This window comes from Rhincodon typus, chromosome 26 (genome assembly GCF_021869965.1).
Source record: "Rhincodon typus isolate 14 chromosome 26, sRhiTyp1.1, whole genome shotgun sequence".
Taxonomy (NCBI): domain Eukaryota; kingdom Metazoa; phylum Chordata; class Chondrichthyes; order Orectolobiformes; family Rhincodontidae; genus Rhincodon; species Rhincodon typus.
Genome location: NC_063357.1, coordinates 7,980,470 through 7,997,952, shown reverse-complemented (window position 1 = coordinate 7,997,952; position 17,483 = coordinate 7,980,470). Strand labels below are relative to the sequence as shown.

Here is a 17,483-nt window from a genome sequence, read left to right as displayed (position 1 = left end):
TTAATGGGGATCACTGACAGATCACTTTGGACATGAGAACATTTTGTCTTATAAACAACTCCATGGGAAATCATGTAATGCCATCTGATTGCTTGGACCTGCCTCTTAGAGATGACCTGCCTGTGTTTCTACCATGTCCTGTTTGGACATGGTTTTGGGTGTCAGTGTTCATCAGTATCCATCTTCTATCCGCCTCCCACTCTCTCCCTATTTATTTCAGAACCCCCTTCCCCTCCCCCTTTTCTGAAGAAGGGTCTAGGCCCGAAACGTCAGCCTTCCTGCTCCTCTGATGTTGCTTGGCCTGCTGTGTTCATCCAGCTCTACACCCTGCCTTTCTCTCCCTTTGGGCTCTATCCTATCGTTTACTCCCTACCCCACCCACCTCCCTATTTTCTGCATATAAACTGACGTTTTCACAGCCACCATCAGTTCTGAGGAAGAGTCACCGGACCCGAAACGTTAACTGTGTTTTCTCCTCCACAGATGCTGCCAGACCTGCTGAGCTTTTCCAGCAACTTTGTCTTTGCTCCTGATTTACAGCATCCGCAGTTCTTTTAGTTTTTATTAAGGTGCCTTTTCCGTCTCACTGACTGGCCTGAATCCAGATTGACACAATGTAACACCAGGCTGTTGCATTTATACAGCTGAGCGCAATTGAGGAAACTCGGCAGAAATAAGGAACATTTTAGTCTGAAGTACAGTTAGCTGGTGCAAAATTCGTCACACATACGAACATAACAGTTGACCAGAGGAATGTTTTTTAAAATTCACTCATGGGACGTGGGTGTCACTGGATGGTTTTTGCGATTGCTTGTTGCTCTTGAAGGTTATGGTGAGTTTTTTTTTGTGAATTGATGCAGTCCATATCGTGTAAAATGTTTAATTATGTTTACCTGCTAGGAAAGCTCCAACTTCATAACTCCACCATTCGATGCATAACATGAGCATGCTTGGAATTGCCAGTCGTACAAAGAGGCCCCACTCCTGCAGGCAATCAGTGGACCATGCTCCGTAGTGAAAAAAAAAATCAATGGCGTTAATGATGTGAGTGTAGGAAACATGAGAAGAACAAGACAAATTTAGGAGCAACAGGACACTGTGTTGGTGGTGTGTGGGAGAGGGTAGAGACTAAAAAAGTGCAAAACAAATTATTAGGAATCATTTGAGGAAAGAAATATTAATGACAGATAGACTGTAACTTACCTGCCCAAGTGTTGACATATAACTTTCTCCACCGAATGTAAACAAACAGAAAAATTGCTTGGCAGTACTGAGAGACAGCATTGGCAGCTGCAGAGCCCCTAGAAAACACCAAGTCATATGTTAAAGTTCAAATGACCTCCATGTCCCGCTCCCACCCCGTCTTCCTGACCCTTACCTTGTTTCTGTCTTCTTGATTTTGGTATCAGTAGAGCAGACCCATTTTCTCCTTTTCACACCTAATATTTACACCCACTTGACATCTCAATCTCTCCTTTACTGCCATTAGCACTCCTTCTGCCTTTTGCTCTGAGAACCTTCACCATCTCCTCCAATTACTCCTCCCCCCACCCCCCCATCAACAGCATAAAAAAACATTTTCCAGCCCCTTGCACACCAGAAAAAGAGACAGATTAGACTCAAAACATTAACACTGTTTCTCTTCACACAGAAGCTGGCAGACCTGCTGAGTTTCTCTGGCACTTTCTGCTTTTATTTCAGATGTCAAGCATCTGCAGTATTTTGCTTTTGTGTAACTGGTTCCACATGCTGCTTTGGATCAAATCTTCAAACAGCTTCCACAACGTGGGTCAGTACTCCAAAACAGACACAAGTTCTATTTCTCCATGAAACAAATGCATCTACAGGGAGCTCAGTGACAATGGCACCAAGACTGTAGAAATCTCAACCACTCATCACCTCACCACCATCCCCAAATCCTCCTTCATGCAAGCTGACAAAAATAAGCTGCATTGCAGAAAGATCACAAATCAGATGACCATGTTTGTTAACTGGAATAAAACGAAAACTATTTGCTACTTACTGTACTCCCAGAGAAAATATATTCAACAACAGATAATTTATTAGGGCATTGAGAATGTTGACTAAGACACCAATGAAAACTGGTGGCATAGTAATCCCCTAGAACAAGAACAAAACAAATTAACATTATCAGGAGCTGAAGGATTCATTCAGAGCAGGTTACAGATAACTGATAAAATCAGCGACACCACTTTGAGGGAAAACATTCTTACATAACAAGAGATTAACATTTGGAAAGCACTGCCTGGTAGAGTGGTATGTACAGATTCGGTTGTGATCTTCAAAAGAGTGCTGAATGAATACTTGAAGGAGATTAGTAACTGCAGGGATATCTGGAAAGAGCCAGTGAGTGAATTACTCTTCGAAAGAGCAAGGAAAGACTCCATGTGCCAAGTGGACCAAGCTATTCTAGGCTTCTTTGGTTCTAACAGGGGAAACAACAGCACTTTAAGATACAAATGGGATGAAGGATGTGTTCTGTGTTTATGGAGATGGAAAGTTGGGTGAGTCAGTTTCTAGAGAAGCTCAATCTAACAAGTTTACACCAGTGTGGAGGAGTCTTCGGTGCAGCACAGCTCCAGTTTGGTTTCTTAATACGGTATTCATGTTATCATGCAGTTAGTAGGAAGTTAAATTTCCAATTATTCAAGTCCAACTTATGATTTGATTTATTGTTGTCGCATGTAACTAAGTACTGTGAAAAGTTTTGTTTTGCATGCAGTACAGACAGACCATAACATACAAGGACATACAGATCATAGGATGTTTAGACAGAGCGAGGCACACAAGGTCATGGCTGCTGAGGAGATGCGGAAATGCAAGATCAACATGAGATATGAAATTAGAGAGGTCCATTCAGCAGTCTAATAACTGGGGAAGAAGCTGTTTTTGAACCTGTTGGCACGTGTGTACTATGATTGTGATGTCCAAAGTTATTTACCAATAAAGAAATCTTCTAAATGATGTTAATGATTGCATTGAGTCTTTGTGCATACAAATTTCAACATCCCTGTACCCTTAGAAGTACTATGTATTCGATGAGCTTCAGGATTCTCCAAATTGCATGCAGCAATCAAACAACTAATCCCTTCTTTGGGGACATTAGTTGAAGGATAAGTATGGACCAAGGCCCCAGGAAATCTCTTGCTCTTTCCTGTGAATAGTCTATGAGATCCTTTACAGTCATCTGATCTGGGAGATTAGTCCAAGAGATAAGATCATAAAAACATAAGAAATAGAAGCAGGAATAAATCATTCAGCCCCTCAAGTCAGTCCCACCAATAAATACAATCACGGCTGATCTGCCCCAAGCCTCAACTCCTCTCCACGTCAGCTCCTCATGGCCCTCAAACCCGCAATATTTCAAAAGTCTATCCAGCTCGTCTATAAATGCTTCTAGTGATCTAGCCAGACATTTATACTCTCTGGGAGAAGAAATTCCTTCACACCTCAGTTTTAAATGAGTGTCCCCTCATTTTGTATCTCTGTTTCCATGTTTGAGAGTCCCCAATTGATAGAAACATCTTTGTAATTTCTATTCTATCAATCCCTTCAGCATATTGTAAGATTCAATAAGATTACCCCTCATTCTTCTAAACTCTAATGAATAAAGGCTTAGCCTGTTTAAGTCGCTCTTTATAAGTAAACCCCTTCATCCTAGGAATCAGCCTAGTGAATCTCTTTTAAACTGCTTCCAATGCCAATATATCCTTTTCTAAATACAGGGGCCAAAACTATACACAGTACTCCGGGTACAGCCTCACCAACATTCTGTACAATTGTCCATTTTTATATCCAAATTTTCCATTTTTAAACCAAACCTCTCACAATAAAAATCAAAATTCCATTTGCCTTCTTAATTAACTTGCTGCACCTGCAGGTCAACTTTTTGTGTTTTGTGCACAAGAACAGGGAGATCCCTTTGTACTGCACTTTGTTGGAGTCCCCTCATTTTAAATAATAACTTGCCTTTTGATTCTTGATCTCACATTTTTCTACATTAAATATTATCTCCCAATTTTTTTGCCTACTTCATCAACCTATCTATATCCCCTTACAGACTCCTCTTACTCTTATCACATGTCCTCCCAAATGTTATTCTGTAACATTAAACCCTACCTCCTCTAAGTCATTAATATAGACAGTAATATCTTAAGCCCTAGGGCTGACCCTTGTGGCACTCCACTGGTCACATCTTTTCAACCTGATAAAAAAAACCCCATTAATCCTGACTCACTGACTCCTATGAGTTAGCCAACCCTCAATCTCCAATAATGTGAGCTCCGATCTTGTGCGATAAACTTTTACATGGCACCTCATCAAGCGCATTTTGTAAATCCAAATACGTCACGCCTACCAGCTCCCCTTTATTGAATCTATTTGTTATATCGCCAAAGACCTCTGGCAAATATGCCAAATATGATTTGCCTTTCACACAGTCATGTTAATTCATTTCGATTGTGTTAAGCTTTTCTAAAAGTCCTGCTATTTCTTCCTTAGTAATGGAATCTAGCATTTTTCTGATGACAGATGTTAGGCTAATTGGCCTATAGTTTCCTGCTTTCTTTCTCCCTCCTTTCTTGAACAGGGGCATCATGTTAGAACATAAGAACCAGGAGCAGAAGTAGGCCATCTGGCCCCTTCGAGCCCGCTCTGCCATTCAATAAGATCATGGCTGATCTTTTCATGGCCTCAGTTCCACTTAACCACACTCTCACCATAAATAAAGACATAAAATGTTAGCAGGTTTTCCAATCTGCTTGAACCCTCAAAGAATCCAGAGAGTCCTGAAACATTTTGACCAATGCCTCTACTATCTCCGCTGCCACTTCCTTTAAAACCCTCGGATGCAGGCCATCAGCTTCTGGTGTCTTGTCTGCCTTCAGTCACCAAATCAAATTCAACAAAAGAAAACTTTGAAATCTATGGAGAGATGATGGCAATGGTACTGGACTAATTGGATCCACCATGCTAAAAGAGAGGGAGTTCCAGGATTTTGACTAACAATGCTGAAGGGACAGTGATATATTTCCATGTCAGGATAGTGTGCAGCTTGGTGGGGAACCTGTAGTGGGTGGTGTTAGAATGGGTGTGCTCTTGTCATAGATCATAGAATGCCTACAATGTGGAAACAGGCCATTCAGCCCATCAAGTTTACACTGCTCCTTTGAAGGGCATCCCATCCAGACCCACACCCCCTACCCTATAACCCTGAATTTCTCATGGCTAATCCTAGACACTCGCAGGTAATTTAGCACGGCCAATCCTCCTCATCTGCACATCTTTGGACTGTGGGAGGAAACCACAGCACCCAGAGGAACCCCATGCAGACATGGGGAGAATGTGCAAACTCCACACAGACAGTTGCTCAAGGGAGGAATTGAAACCTGGTCCCAAGTGTTGTGAGGCAGGAGTGATAACCACTGAGCCACCGTGCCACCCCAGAGGTCCTTCTAGATGGTAATGGTTGTGAGCTTGGGAAGTGCTGTAGAAGAAGCTTTAGTGAATTTCTGTAATTCATCATGTAGCTGGTGCACACTGCTGCTACTGAGCATCAGTGGTGGAGGGCATGGATGATTATGGATGTGGTGCCAATCAAGCGGCCTGCTTTGTCCTGGATGGTGTCAAGCTTCTTGAGTGTTATTGAAGCTGCACCCATCCAGGCAAGTAGAGTGTATTTCATCACACTCCTGACTTGTGCCTTGTAGATGGTGGACAGGTTTTTGGGAATCAGGAAATGAGTTACTTGATGGAGGATTCCTAGTCTCTGACCTGCTCTTGTAGCCACAGTTTTTATTTGGCTAGTCCTTATGGTAGACCCAAGGATATTGATAATGAGGGATTCAATAATGATGATACCATTGAATGATAAGAGGCAAAGGTCAGAATTTCTTTTGATAGAAATACCTATCACTTGTGGTTGTTGACTTGCTCGCCGAGCTGGTAAGTTTGTTTGCCGAAGTTTTGTCACCATGCTCGGTAACACCGTCAGCGCGCCTCCGCTGAAGTGTCGGTGTTCTGTCCTGCTTGCTATTTGTGTGTCTCGGTTTGATGGGGTGGGCAGCATCACTTCCAGATTTGTTTCTTAGTGGTTGGTATATAGGGTCCAGCTCTACATGTTTGTTACTGGAGTTCCAGTTTGAGTGCCAGGCCTCCAGGAATTCTTGTGCGTGTCTTTGGTTGTCTTGTCCTAAGATGGCTACATTGTCCCAGTTGAGGAAGGATACCTATACAGCGTCTTTAGAAACAATAGTTACCCAAAAATTGTAGTCTGCAATACCTACGTAACAGACCACAACAGGAAGGCACAACAAGTCCAGAGACACTAGTCACCCTACCATACATTAAGGACATATCTGAAATGACCACCAGATTACTCTGCCCCCTAGGAATCATGGTGGCCTACAAACTGACAGCTACACTTCAACAGCTACTGATGAGAATAAAGGATCCGATAACCACAACTAACAGAACCAATGTTATTCACAAGATACCATGCAAAGACTGCCAAAAACATTACATAAGGCAAACCGGAAGGAAACTAGCCATCAGGATTCATTAACACCAACTAGCTACCAAGAGACATGACCAACTATCACTCATTTCAATACACATGTACAACAGGGACTCCAATTCGACTGGGATGACATAGCCATCCTAGGACGAGCCAAGCAAAGACACGCACGAGAATTCCTGAAGGCCTGGCACTCAAACCGGAACTCCATTGGCAAACATGCAGAGCTGGATCCCATATACCAACCACTAAGAAACAAATCCGGAAGTGATGCCACCCACCCCAGCAAACCAAGACACATAAATAGCAAGTGGGACAGAACACTGACGCTTCACCAGAGGCGCACTGATGATGTTACCTAGTATGGTGATGAATCATTTGTGAACAAACTTACCAGTTCGGCGAGCAAGTCAACAACCCCATCAACAACCCAAGCTACAAATCTTCTCAAAAACCTTGGATGCCCATGAACATCGCATGCCAATTGTCAGCGTGAGCCTGGATATTATCCAGATCTTGTTGTATTTGAACGTGGACTGCTTGAGTATCTGAGGAATCACGAATGGTGCTGGACATTGTGCAATCATCAGTGAACATCCCAACTTCTGACCTTACAATGGAGGGAAGGTCATTGATGAAGCAGCTGCAGATTGGGCCCAGGACACTACCCTGAGGAACTCCTGCAGAGATGTCCTGGAGCTGAGATGACTGACCTCCAACAACCACAACCATTTTCCTATGTTCCAGGTATGATTCCAATCTGCAGAGAGTTTGTCCCTGATTTCCATTGACTTCAGTTTTGCTAGAGCTCCTTGATGCCACACTCAGTCAAATGCAGCTGAAATGTCAAGGGCTGTCACTCTCACCTCATCTCTGGAATTCAGCTCTTTTGACCATGTTTGAATGAAGGCTGTAATGAGGTTAGTGGCTGTGCGGCCCTCATCGAACCCAAACCGAGTGTCACTGAGTAGGTTATTGATGAGCAGATCGATGACATCTTCCATCACTTGACTGATGACTGAGGGTAAACTGATGGGGTTGCAAATTGGCTGCGTTAAATTTATCCTGCTTTTAGTGTACAGGACATACATGAGACATCTTCCACATTGTCAGTTTGATATCTGTGTTTTAACTATACAGGAACAACTTGGCTAGGGGAATGGCAAGTTCTGGAGCACAAGTCTTCAGTATTATTGACAGGACGTTGTCAGGGCCTGTAGCTTTTGCAGTATCCAGTACCAATTGCAATTTCTTGATTTTACATTGAGTGAATCAAATTAGCTCAAGACTGGGTCTTGTAATGCTAGGTACCACTGCAGAAGCTGAGATGGGCCATCTACTCAGCATTTCTGTCTGAAGAATTAAGCATAAGCTTCAGCCTTATCTTTTGCACTGATGTGGTAGGTTCTTCCATCATTGATAATGGGGATATTTGTGGAACCTCCTTCCCCAGCGAGTTGTTTCAGTGTCCACCACCATTCACCACTGGATGTGGTAGGACAACAGCACTTAGATCTGAAGAATGATCACTGGACTTGAAACATTAACACTGCTTTTTCTTTACAGATGCTGCCAGACCTGCTGAGATTGTCCCTCAATTTCTGTTTTCATTTTCAGATTTCCAGCATTTCCACTTCTTTGCTTTGTTTTGCTTAGATCTGATCAGAAGGTTGTGGCATTACTTAGCTCTGTCTACCACTTGCTGCTTATGCTGCTTGACACATAAGTGTGTAGTAGCTTCACTAGGTTGACACCTCATTTTTAGGTATACCTGGTGCTGCTTCAGGCATGCCCTCCTGCATTCTCCATTGAACCAGGGTTGATCCCCTGGCTTGATGGTAATTCTAGGGTGGGGGATATTCCAAGCTATGCACTTGCAGATTGTGTTTGAGTACATCTCTTTTGTTGCTGATGACCCATAGCGCCTCATGGATGCCCAGTCTTGAGTTGGTAGATCTGTACAAAATCTATCCCATTTATCATGGTTGTAGCGTCAAATAACTCAATGAAGGGTATTCTAAATGTGAAAACGGGACTGTGTGGTGGTCGCTCATGGACAGATGCATCTGTGGAAGGCAGGTGGGTGAGGGTAAGGTCAAGCATGATTTTCCTTCTTGTGAAACCCTCACTACCTGCCCAGACCCAGTCTAGTAGCTATGCCATTAAAAATCTAGCATGCATGTTAAACATTATCTAAAATATAAAATGTAGTACTCAACATCTACCTGATTTTGAAGGTATCTGATCTCTAAATGATAAAGGAACACTGCCTGAGTGAAAAAAAAAGGAAAAATCAATTAGGAAAAGGTGGACTTACATTCACATAGAACCTGTCACAATTTCAGAATGTCTCAAAGCATTTCACAGGTAATTAAGAAATTTGGAATTGCACTCACTCTTGTATAGGAAAAGCTGTGTGCAAATTGATTGATGTAAGATCCCACAAACATTAAAGCAATGGAGGCGAGAGAATTTGTTATAGTTGACTAGAATTGGCTGAGGAAAGGTTGTTGACCCAAAACATTTTGGTCCAGATTTTCACTCTTTAGATTGGTGGCTTGAATCAGGAATTTCCTCAGCTCAGTGCACCTCATTCAGGATTTTCACCTTTTGTTTGGGATGAGAGTGTGGGGAAATTAGAAGTTCAGTTTGGTATAGGGCCCACGTGCCCCAGATTCATCCTGGAGGCTGCCATAGGGGCTGTTCAGTGTCAGGTTAATCTGTTTAAAAGGCCCACTCCAGTTGTTTTCTTTGCATGTTAAGCCATATAGCCCTAACTCCAATATCCCCTCAACATTCGACCTACTTTCCACATGCATACATTCCAACTCATGCCGTCACCCGCCCCTATTCAATATTTGCAATTATCCACAATCAAACGGAATATAGGTCTCGACCCGAAACGGCAGCCTTCCTGTTCCTCTGATGCTGCTTGGCCTGCTGTGTTCATCCAGCTCTACACCTTGTTATCTCAGATTCCCCAGCATCGGCAGTTCCTACTATCTCTATAACTTAATTCCTCATTTGTTTAATCAAGTCAAGATTATGAAGCGTTGAAAAATAACTCAGTCCTATGCCCAAACTGCATGAAGGCTCTTGCTCCAGTGAGAATGGGGTTTGTTTGAACTCAGCACTGAGTTTGGGTTGCTGCATGTTGGACTCACATTCTACATATTTTGCTCTCCACTTCCTGGTGCAAAAAAAATGATTGATCAGAAATGGGGTTTGGTATTCCAATCCGGGTCCCATTCACTATTTTTAAAGGTAAATCTGTGGAATTCTGGTCCATTAATTCTGTTTCAGAAAACAGCGTTCTACTTTTGTGGATTGCCAGCAACTATGAGAGTTTGTGTGATAATACTTTACTCACAGGGAGAGCAGGAATAAATACCAGCACATACAAATTTGTTAACCTGTTGGAGAAATAGGAAAGGTTGTTAAAAGCAGGAAAACGATTCAAGACAAAAATAAATGAACAAATACAAACTCGAAAAGGGTCATGCAATAAGTTGAAACAAGAATGAATGGCGATCTGGGAGTGGAGGGTTGCAGGTCAGTCCTACTTCGGTATTTGGTTATAATTGTGCTCAGTGGGACTTGTCAGTTCCAAGCCATGAGAAAAGTAAAAGTAAATTGGAGAAAATGGAGCTGTTGTGGCACAGGGATATTGTGAGCCAGAGGTGTAGCACAACATCACTGAACAGGTTGATGGGAAAATATCATAAATCAGAGAAAGGCTCATCCAGGGCTAAGTGAAACATACCTCTAGCTAACTATTATGTTTCTCTCACAATAAAGGATAACATTCCTTTAGCCTTCCTATTAACTTGCTGTACCTGCACACTAACCGTTTTGTGAATCATGCAGTGAAACACCTAGATCCTTCTGCATTCGGAATTCTGCAATCATTCTCAATTTATGTTCAAATTGATGAACTTTACAGTTATCGCGTATTATGTTCCTGACCCATCTGGTCCGCTACTGTCCTTTGGGGTAGGAAACTGCCATCCTTACCTGGTGTGGCCTACATGTGACTCTAGACCCACAGCAATGTGGTTAACTCTTAACTGCCCTCTAGATAATCAGGGATTGGTAATAAATGCTGATGTAACCAGTGACGTCCTCATTCTGTGAAAGAATATTAAAAAAAAGTTCCATCTGCCCAGTTGCTCACTTGCTCACTCAACCTGTGTACATTGGTCTGCAATCTATTTATCCCTCTTTAAAACATGCTTTCCTATTTTTCTTTATGCCGTCTGCAAATGTATCTGACACACCTTCATTGCCCTTGTCCATGAAAATTAACATATATTGTAAAAAGCTGAGGTCTCATAATATAGCCATGTGGGACTCTGTCTGTTATATGCTGCCGATCAGATAAAGAACAATTTAGAAATGAGAAAAGGTGCTGAGGATGCAGCCAGTTTAGGTTCTGACTCAGTCAACAGTGTCCAATGCATTGAGGTGCCAATCATGTCATTGTCTTTTAGATATCACTTCCATGCTTCGACCTCAGAGGCAAAAATTAGAATAGGGGGTTCAGGGGAAGGGTCTTGTTTATGACTTCAGTATATGACAAATGTGTGAAATTAGACCTTGAGCCCAACCTTTCCACGTGCGCCAACACACTCTGCAATTGTGCAGCTCCATCAGGAGGGTACATCATTTCAACATGTTTAATGCTGAACACCCACTTATTTTACAACAAAGCGTAAGGAGTCTTACTTGGCCACCTCAGGAGACTGCTTGAAGGCTAACAGGATATTTTCTGTGTTAACAAAGAGAGCCCAGCAGGGAAAGCAGGCGATCATAAGAATGAGGATCCCTCGTTGGAGAATCACTCCGATTTGCTTCAGGTTCTTACTGCCAAATGTCTGAAAAAAGGAAGAGAATTTAATATTTTCTATACATGCCTGTTGATGAGTTGCATGGCAAATATAAACCTTTCCGTAGAATTCCTACAGTGTGGAAGCAGAACATTGGCTCATTGAGTCCACACCAACCCTCTGAAGAGCATCCCATCCAGACCCACAACCCCCACCCACAACTTTATCCCTGGAACCCTGCATTCCCCATGACTAAACCACCTAGCCTGTACACTATGGGCAATTTAGCATGGCCAATCCACCTAACCTGCACATCTTTGGACTGTGGGAGGAAACTGGAGGAAACCCATGCAGACACAGGAAGAATGTGTAAACCGTTTCCTACTACTATAAGTAGAATTATTATATTTACCAATTGGAACTCCACATCCTCTTACTAAGATCTTGCTGACTAGTATTCTTGGGCAATGCATAAATTTCTAAGTTTCAATCTCCGAATGCAGAAGCATAAAAGACATCTGCAGATCTGAAATAATCTTTTGACATCTTAGTGTGAAAACTAAACTTAGCCTGCACCTTAGTATAAAGAGCTTACAATATTTTGATCATGTTCAATAAAGATGAGAGCTGGTAGAGTTTTTCAAAAAAATGCAAACACGGGGAGAATGTGTAAACTCCACACAGACAGTCACCTGAGGGTGGAATTGAACCCGGGTCCCTGGTGCTGTGAGGCAGCAGCGCTAACCACTGAGCCACTGCACATAAATTCAAAATGATCATGTAAAGAATGAACAGAAAGAGATTTTATCCAAATCTGTTACAACAAAATAATCTTGTCTGTTAGTTAAGGGAAGTCTTCATCGCCTATTACACTGGTGCCATGTACTTGCACTTACCTGGGATATGAGTGTGTCACAAGCTAACGACAAACCAACACCTACAGAGACACCCGATATATTGACCATCTGTATTAAGGTAAAGAAGAAAGTAGGAAGTTGAGTAATATGGGAGCAGATGCCACAAAAAAAAGCAAAATATCATTATGATCAATGTTCCCTCTAGGCTGTGCAGCTGTGCACGCGAGAGACCAGTCTGATGTCCAATGCATTGAGGTGCCAATCATGCCATTGTCTTTTAGAAATCACTTCCATGTTTAGACCTCAGAGGCAAAAATTAGAGGAAATGGTAATTTTTTTCTTTCTGATCTAACCACCAAATCTGTCCAGGTTTCTTCCTTTCTTTCTTGTAGGTACTAAACTCTATGAAGGTACAATTCACATGGGACTCAGCAGTTCTCCAGGACCCTTGTGATGATGCTGTGGCTTTAAGATGTTCTTATATCCTTTTCTTTTTAAAGAGAGGCTTTAAGACAGAGGTGTCGCGCTGTTCACTTGCAAAGCCAGTAAAGTCTGATGAAGGGTCTAGGCCCGAAACGTCAGCCTCTCTGCTCCTATGATGCTGCTTGGCCTGCTGCGTTCATCCAGCCCTGCACCTTGTTGTCTCGGATTCTCCGGCATCTGCAGCTCCTACTATCTCTGATTCAAAGTAAATAGCCTGTGGGCCTTGGTTTTGTTTTAAAATTTGGAACAATAGAAGTAGCCTTGCTGGGTGTGGCCAGCTCTCACAAACCAGGGACTATTAGTTTTTCTTTAGCTTTAAGGTTCAGCAGAAACTGCTGGAGTTTTGAAGAAGTAGAATCTTTGTTTTCCTTCTCTCGGCTACAGCTAGAAGCTGAGAGTTTTTCCCTCTGCTGTTGGGTTACCTGTGAGACAAATCTATTTTCTGAATTTGTCTCTTTGGCAAGGGTTGTGATTAATGGATGTTACTGTATTAGAACAGTTACTTAATTGTAGTTACTGTATCTATTATTCTGGTAAGTTTTCCAATAGGGTTGTTATTCTAAGTTCTTCTGTCTTTTGTTGTATTTTAACTGTAATGTTTGAATAAATTGTGTTTTGCTTTATGTTGAGTAGTTTGACCAATTGAATTGCATCTGGAACACAGCACTTTATATTTGACTTTAAAATAAGGAAAAGTTACAGTCTAGGCTACCTTTTTAAACTATTTTGAGGTGGTCTGGTCCGGTCCATAACAGTCTCTGTAAATGACCAACCTTCATTCATGCTTCCAGATAATGCTAACAAGAACAAAATCTTGCATTTATGTAGCAACTTCCACATAGGAAAAAAACAATGGGCTTCACACAAGTGGGAGTAAAATGAAGACTGAGCCAAAGGAGGAGTTATCCAATAGGATAACTTGAAGTTTGTTCAAAGAGATGCATTTTAGGGAGGACTTTAAAGAGGAAGAGAGTGGAGAGGCACAATGGAAAGTTCAAAAGGTGAAACAGGGATTACATATGTTGGATGACCATTTGACAATTAAGAAGGAGGCGATGGCCTAGTGGTATTATCGCTAGACTGTTAATCCAGTGACCCAGATAATATCCTGGGGACCCAGGTTTGAATCCTGACATGGCAGAGAATGGCATTTGAATTCAATAGGGGGGAAAAAAAAAGAAAATCTGGAATTCAGAGTCTAATGATAACCATTAATCCATTGTCAAGGAAAAACCCATCCGGTTCATAAATATCCTTTAGGAAAAGAAACTACCATCCTTACCCTGTCTGGCCTACATATGACTCCAGACCTTTAACTCTTATTTGCAATTAGGGATAGGGAGTAAACGCTGCCAGGCCAGCGATGCCCTCATCCCGTGAATGAATGAAAAAAGCAAATCAATCTTTGCCCCTATCATCATCCACATTATAAACAGATTACAGGTCAGGATGACTACTCCTTTTCTCCTTACAAAAGAATAACTCATTCCTTTGAATTGCAGTAATTCATCAACCTGTGGCCAAGTACTACACAGTGATGTTATTTAAGATGAATTCATGTAGTCATCAAATATGAATTAATTGAAAAATAAACCAGTTCACTTTATGAATAAACTTACTGCTGTAGCAAGTGTAACTGCATCCAATTCTATTTTTCCTAAGTGCCCACAAAATATGGTGCTGACAGCACTTGTGAGAAATATCATCAGCTGACTCAAAAACTGTTAACAAAGGAAATTTGAGTTAAACCAAGGAATACCTTCACTGAAAACAATCATTGTCACGGTGCAGCTAAATAGGTGTGTTACCTCACTTAAGGTTAATAGAACACTTAAACCTTGTTCAATCAAAAGTGATTAAGCTTTTAACAGAATAATAAATCGTAATAAATAGCCTGTCTGGCCCTGAAAAAGATAGTTTCACAAATGTGGAACCTCATTCATTTAAAAGAAAGCTGTGATTCTAGATCCATCAAAGATAAACATTTAAATAGTTTTCTGTACTTGTTAATGTATTTCTCTTAATCCCATGTGAATAACCCAACCTTTATTTTACTCCTGTGAAATGATTTAGATGTAACTTTTATTTCCCATTTGCTTCAGTGTGCTATTCTGTCTGTAAGGATTCTTCCCTCTGATTGGTTGAATAGTTTTTCTGCTCCTTATCCTGCTTCAGATCCTTCGTAGAGAGAGCTGAATCTAAGCTGGCATAGGAAGACAAGAAAACTGCACTGATAGGCCAAGCAATTGCCTTGGGAAGTGACACATAGGATGATATGTCACCTAGGCAAAATCTATTCCTCCACCACTCACATCTATTGTTAAACCAAATAAACTACTTGTGAATGACATTAGAACATATTGGTAAAATGTGTTGTGTTAAATTGATAATAGTATGTGAGAGGAACCCATAGACATTTAGAGAACAGAATGGGGACACCATTTTGTCCACTGTATACATGCTGATCAACAATAATCTGACTACACAAATCCCATTTTCTAGCTCAGGACTACTTCAACACAAGTGAATCTCCAAATACTGCCTAAATTTCTGGTTCAAATACCATTTGGGGCAGTGAATTCCAGACACCCATCATCCTCTGAGTGAAAGAAAATCTCCTCAAACTCCTCTTAGCCTTCTACCTCTCACCTAAAATCTATGCTCCTTGGTTATTGACACCTCTACTAAGGGAAAAAAGCACCTGCCTGTCCACCTTATCTATGCCCCTCATAATCTTATATACCTCTATCAAGTTCCCTCTAAATCTTGCTGCTCCAAGGAAACAACCACAGCCTTTTCAATCTTGCCTCATAGCTCAGTCCTTCCAACCTAGACAGCATCCTATAAAATCTTGTCTGCACTCTCTCTAGTGCAATCATATCCTTCCTGCAGTGTGGTGACTAGAACTGTACATCGTAGCCCAGTTGTGGCCCATTTTACACAGTTCTAGTATAATCTCCTTGCTTTGTATTTATGCCTTGGCTAACACAAACAAGTATTCCATTTGCTTTCTTAACTACTTTATCTACCTGCCCTGCTACCTCCAGGGGTCTGTGGATATGTACGCCAAGGGCCCTTTGAACTTCAGTACTTTCCAGGGTCGTACCATTCGTTGTGAAATCCCTCACCTTGTTAGTTGTCCTCAAGTGCATGACCTCAAACTTTTTTGGATCAAATTCCATTTTCTATCGGTCTGCACAGCTGACTACTCCATTGATATGCTCCAGCAGTTTATTGCTATCCTCCACACTCTTTACTACCGTATCAATTTTCATGCCACCCTCAAACTTCTTAATCATGTTTCTTACATTTAAGTCCAACCATAAACTGCAAGGGTTCTAGTCTTGAAACTTGTGGAACCCCTTTCGAAACAAACTTCCAGTCATGGTAACATCCCTCTACCATCATCCTCTACCCTCTGCCTCTTAGGCAATTTTGGATCCAATGTGTCATTTTGCCTAGGATCCCATTGGCTTTTACTTTCTTGACCAGTTGACCATGAGGAGCCTTATCAAACGTTTTAGTAAAGTAAATGTAGACCACATCCTCATCAATACTCTGGTCACCTCCTCAAACCAGGAATGTTGATGATGGAAATGCATTTGATGACCCTTCGGAAACATGTCACATTATCTGACTTCGTCTATAGGTTAAGCACATTTTCCCAGATGGTTGGTGTTCTCAAACTACTTAACTCTTATATACTGAGCTTCAATGAATAGCAGAGTTTTGTTAAAAATCTTAATATTTGGCATGCTAATGAGAATTTAACATTGTTTGAATCTCACACCTGCTAAAACAATCAACATTTGAACACATTACTAGAAAAAAAATCCCACTTACCTGCTTAAATCAATCAATTACTTTAGACAATAGACAACTTTACTCTAAGGCTGAATATCACCAGGAATCAGCTAAATGCCGTTTATGGTGAATTTCATGGATGATTTCTTTTCACAAGCCCTAGTGGGTTTTCCTCATGGTATCTTCCTAAACTTGTCTCATTACTTATTAACTACACCCCAATAGAATCCCTACACCTGCATTTCCCCATGATCTGTTTTGGGGCCACTGCTGTTTGTCATTTTTATAAATGACCTGGATGAGGGCGTAGAAGGATGGGTTAGTAAATTTGCGGATGATACCAAAGTCGGTGGAGTTGTGGATAGTGCGGAAGGATGTTGCAGGTTACAGAGGGACATAGATAAGCTGCAGAGCTGGGCTAAGAGGTGGCAAATGGAGTTTAATGCGGAAACGTGTGAGGTGATTCACTTTGGAAGGAGTAACAGGAATACAGAGTACTGGGCTAAGGTAAGATTCTTGGTAGTGTGGATGAGCAGAAAGATCTCGGTGTCCATGTGCATAGATCACTGAAAGTTGCCACCCATGTTGATAGCGCTGTTAAGAAGGCATACAGTATGTTAGGTTTTATTGGTAGAGGGATTGAGTTTCGGAGCCATGAGGTCATGTTGCAGCTGTACAAAACTCTGGTGCGGCCGCACTTGGAGTATTGCGTACAGTTCTGGTCACCGCATTATAGGAAGGAGTGGAGGCATTGGAAAGGGTGCAGAGGAGATTTACCAGGATGTTGCCTGGTATGGAGGGAAGGTCTTATGAGGAAAGGCTGAGGGTTTTGAGGCTGTTTTCGTTAGAGAGAAGAAGGTTAAGAGGTGACTTGATAGAGACATACAAGATGATCAGAGGATTAGATAGGGTGGACAGTGGGAGCCTTTTTCCTCGGATGGTGATGGCTAGCACGAGGGGACATAGCTTTAAATTGAG

General features: G+C 41.7%; 1 protein-coding gene across 1 annotated transcript in view; it reads right to left on the bottom strand.

Annotated features, from left to right (window-relative positions):
* LOC109934758 (multidrug and toxin extrusion protein 1-like) overlaps window positions 1-15,883 on the bottom strand; it is a 42,586-nt gene extending 26,703 nt beyond the window's left edge. Inside the window, exons 1-9 of the mRNA XM_048612342.1 lie at window positions 15,830-15,883; window positions 14,321-14,422; window positions 12,258-12,326; window positions 11,261-11,409; window positions 9,906-9,948; window positions 8,761-8,805; window positions 2,024-2,121; window positions 1,204-1,301; window positions 894-1,007 (exon numbers count right to left, since the gene is read on the bottom strand). Coding sequence (XP_048468299.1) covers window positions 894-1,007; window positions 1,204-1,301; window positions 2,024-2,121; window positions 8,761-8,805; window positions 9,906-9,948; window positions 11,261-11,409; window positions 12,258-12,326; window positions 14,321-14,422; window positions 15,830-15,883 — 772 coding nt within the window. The remainder of the gene's footprint in view (window positions 1-893; window positions 1,008-1,203; window positions 1,302-2,023; window positions 2,122-8,760; window positions 8,806-9,905; window positions 9,949-11,260; window positions 11,410-12,257; window positions 12,327-14,320; window positions 14,423-15,829) is intronic.
* Between the last annotated feature and the right edge of the window lie 1,600 nt (window positions 15,884-17,483).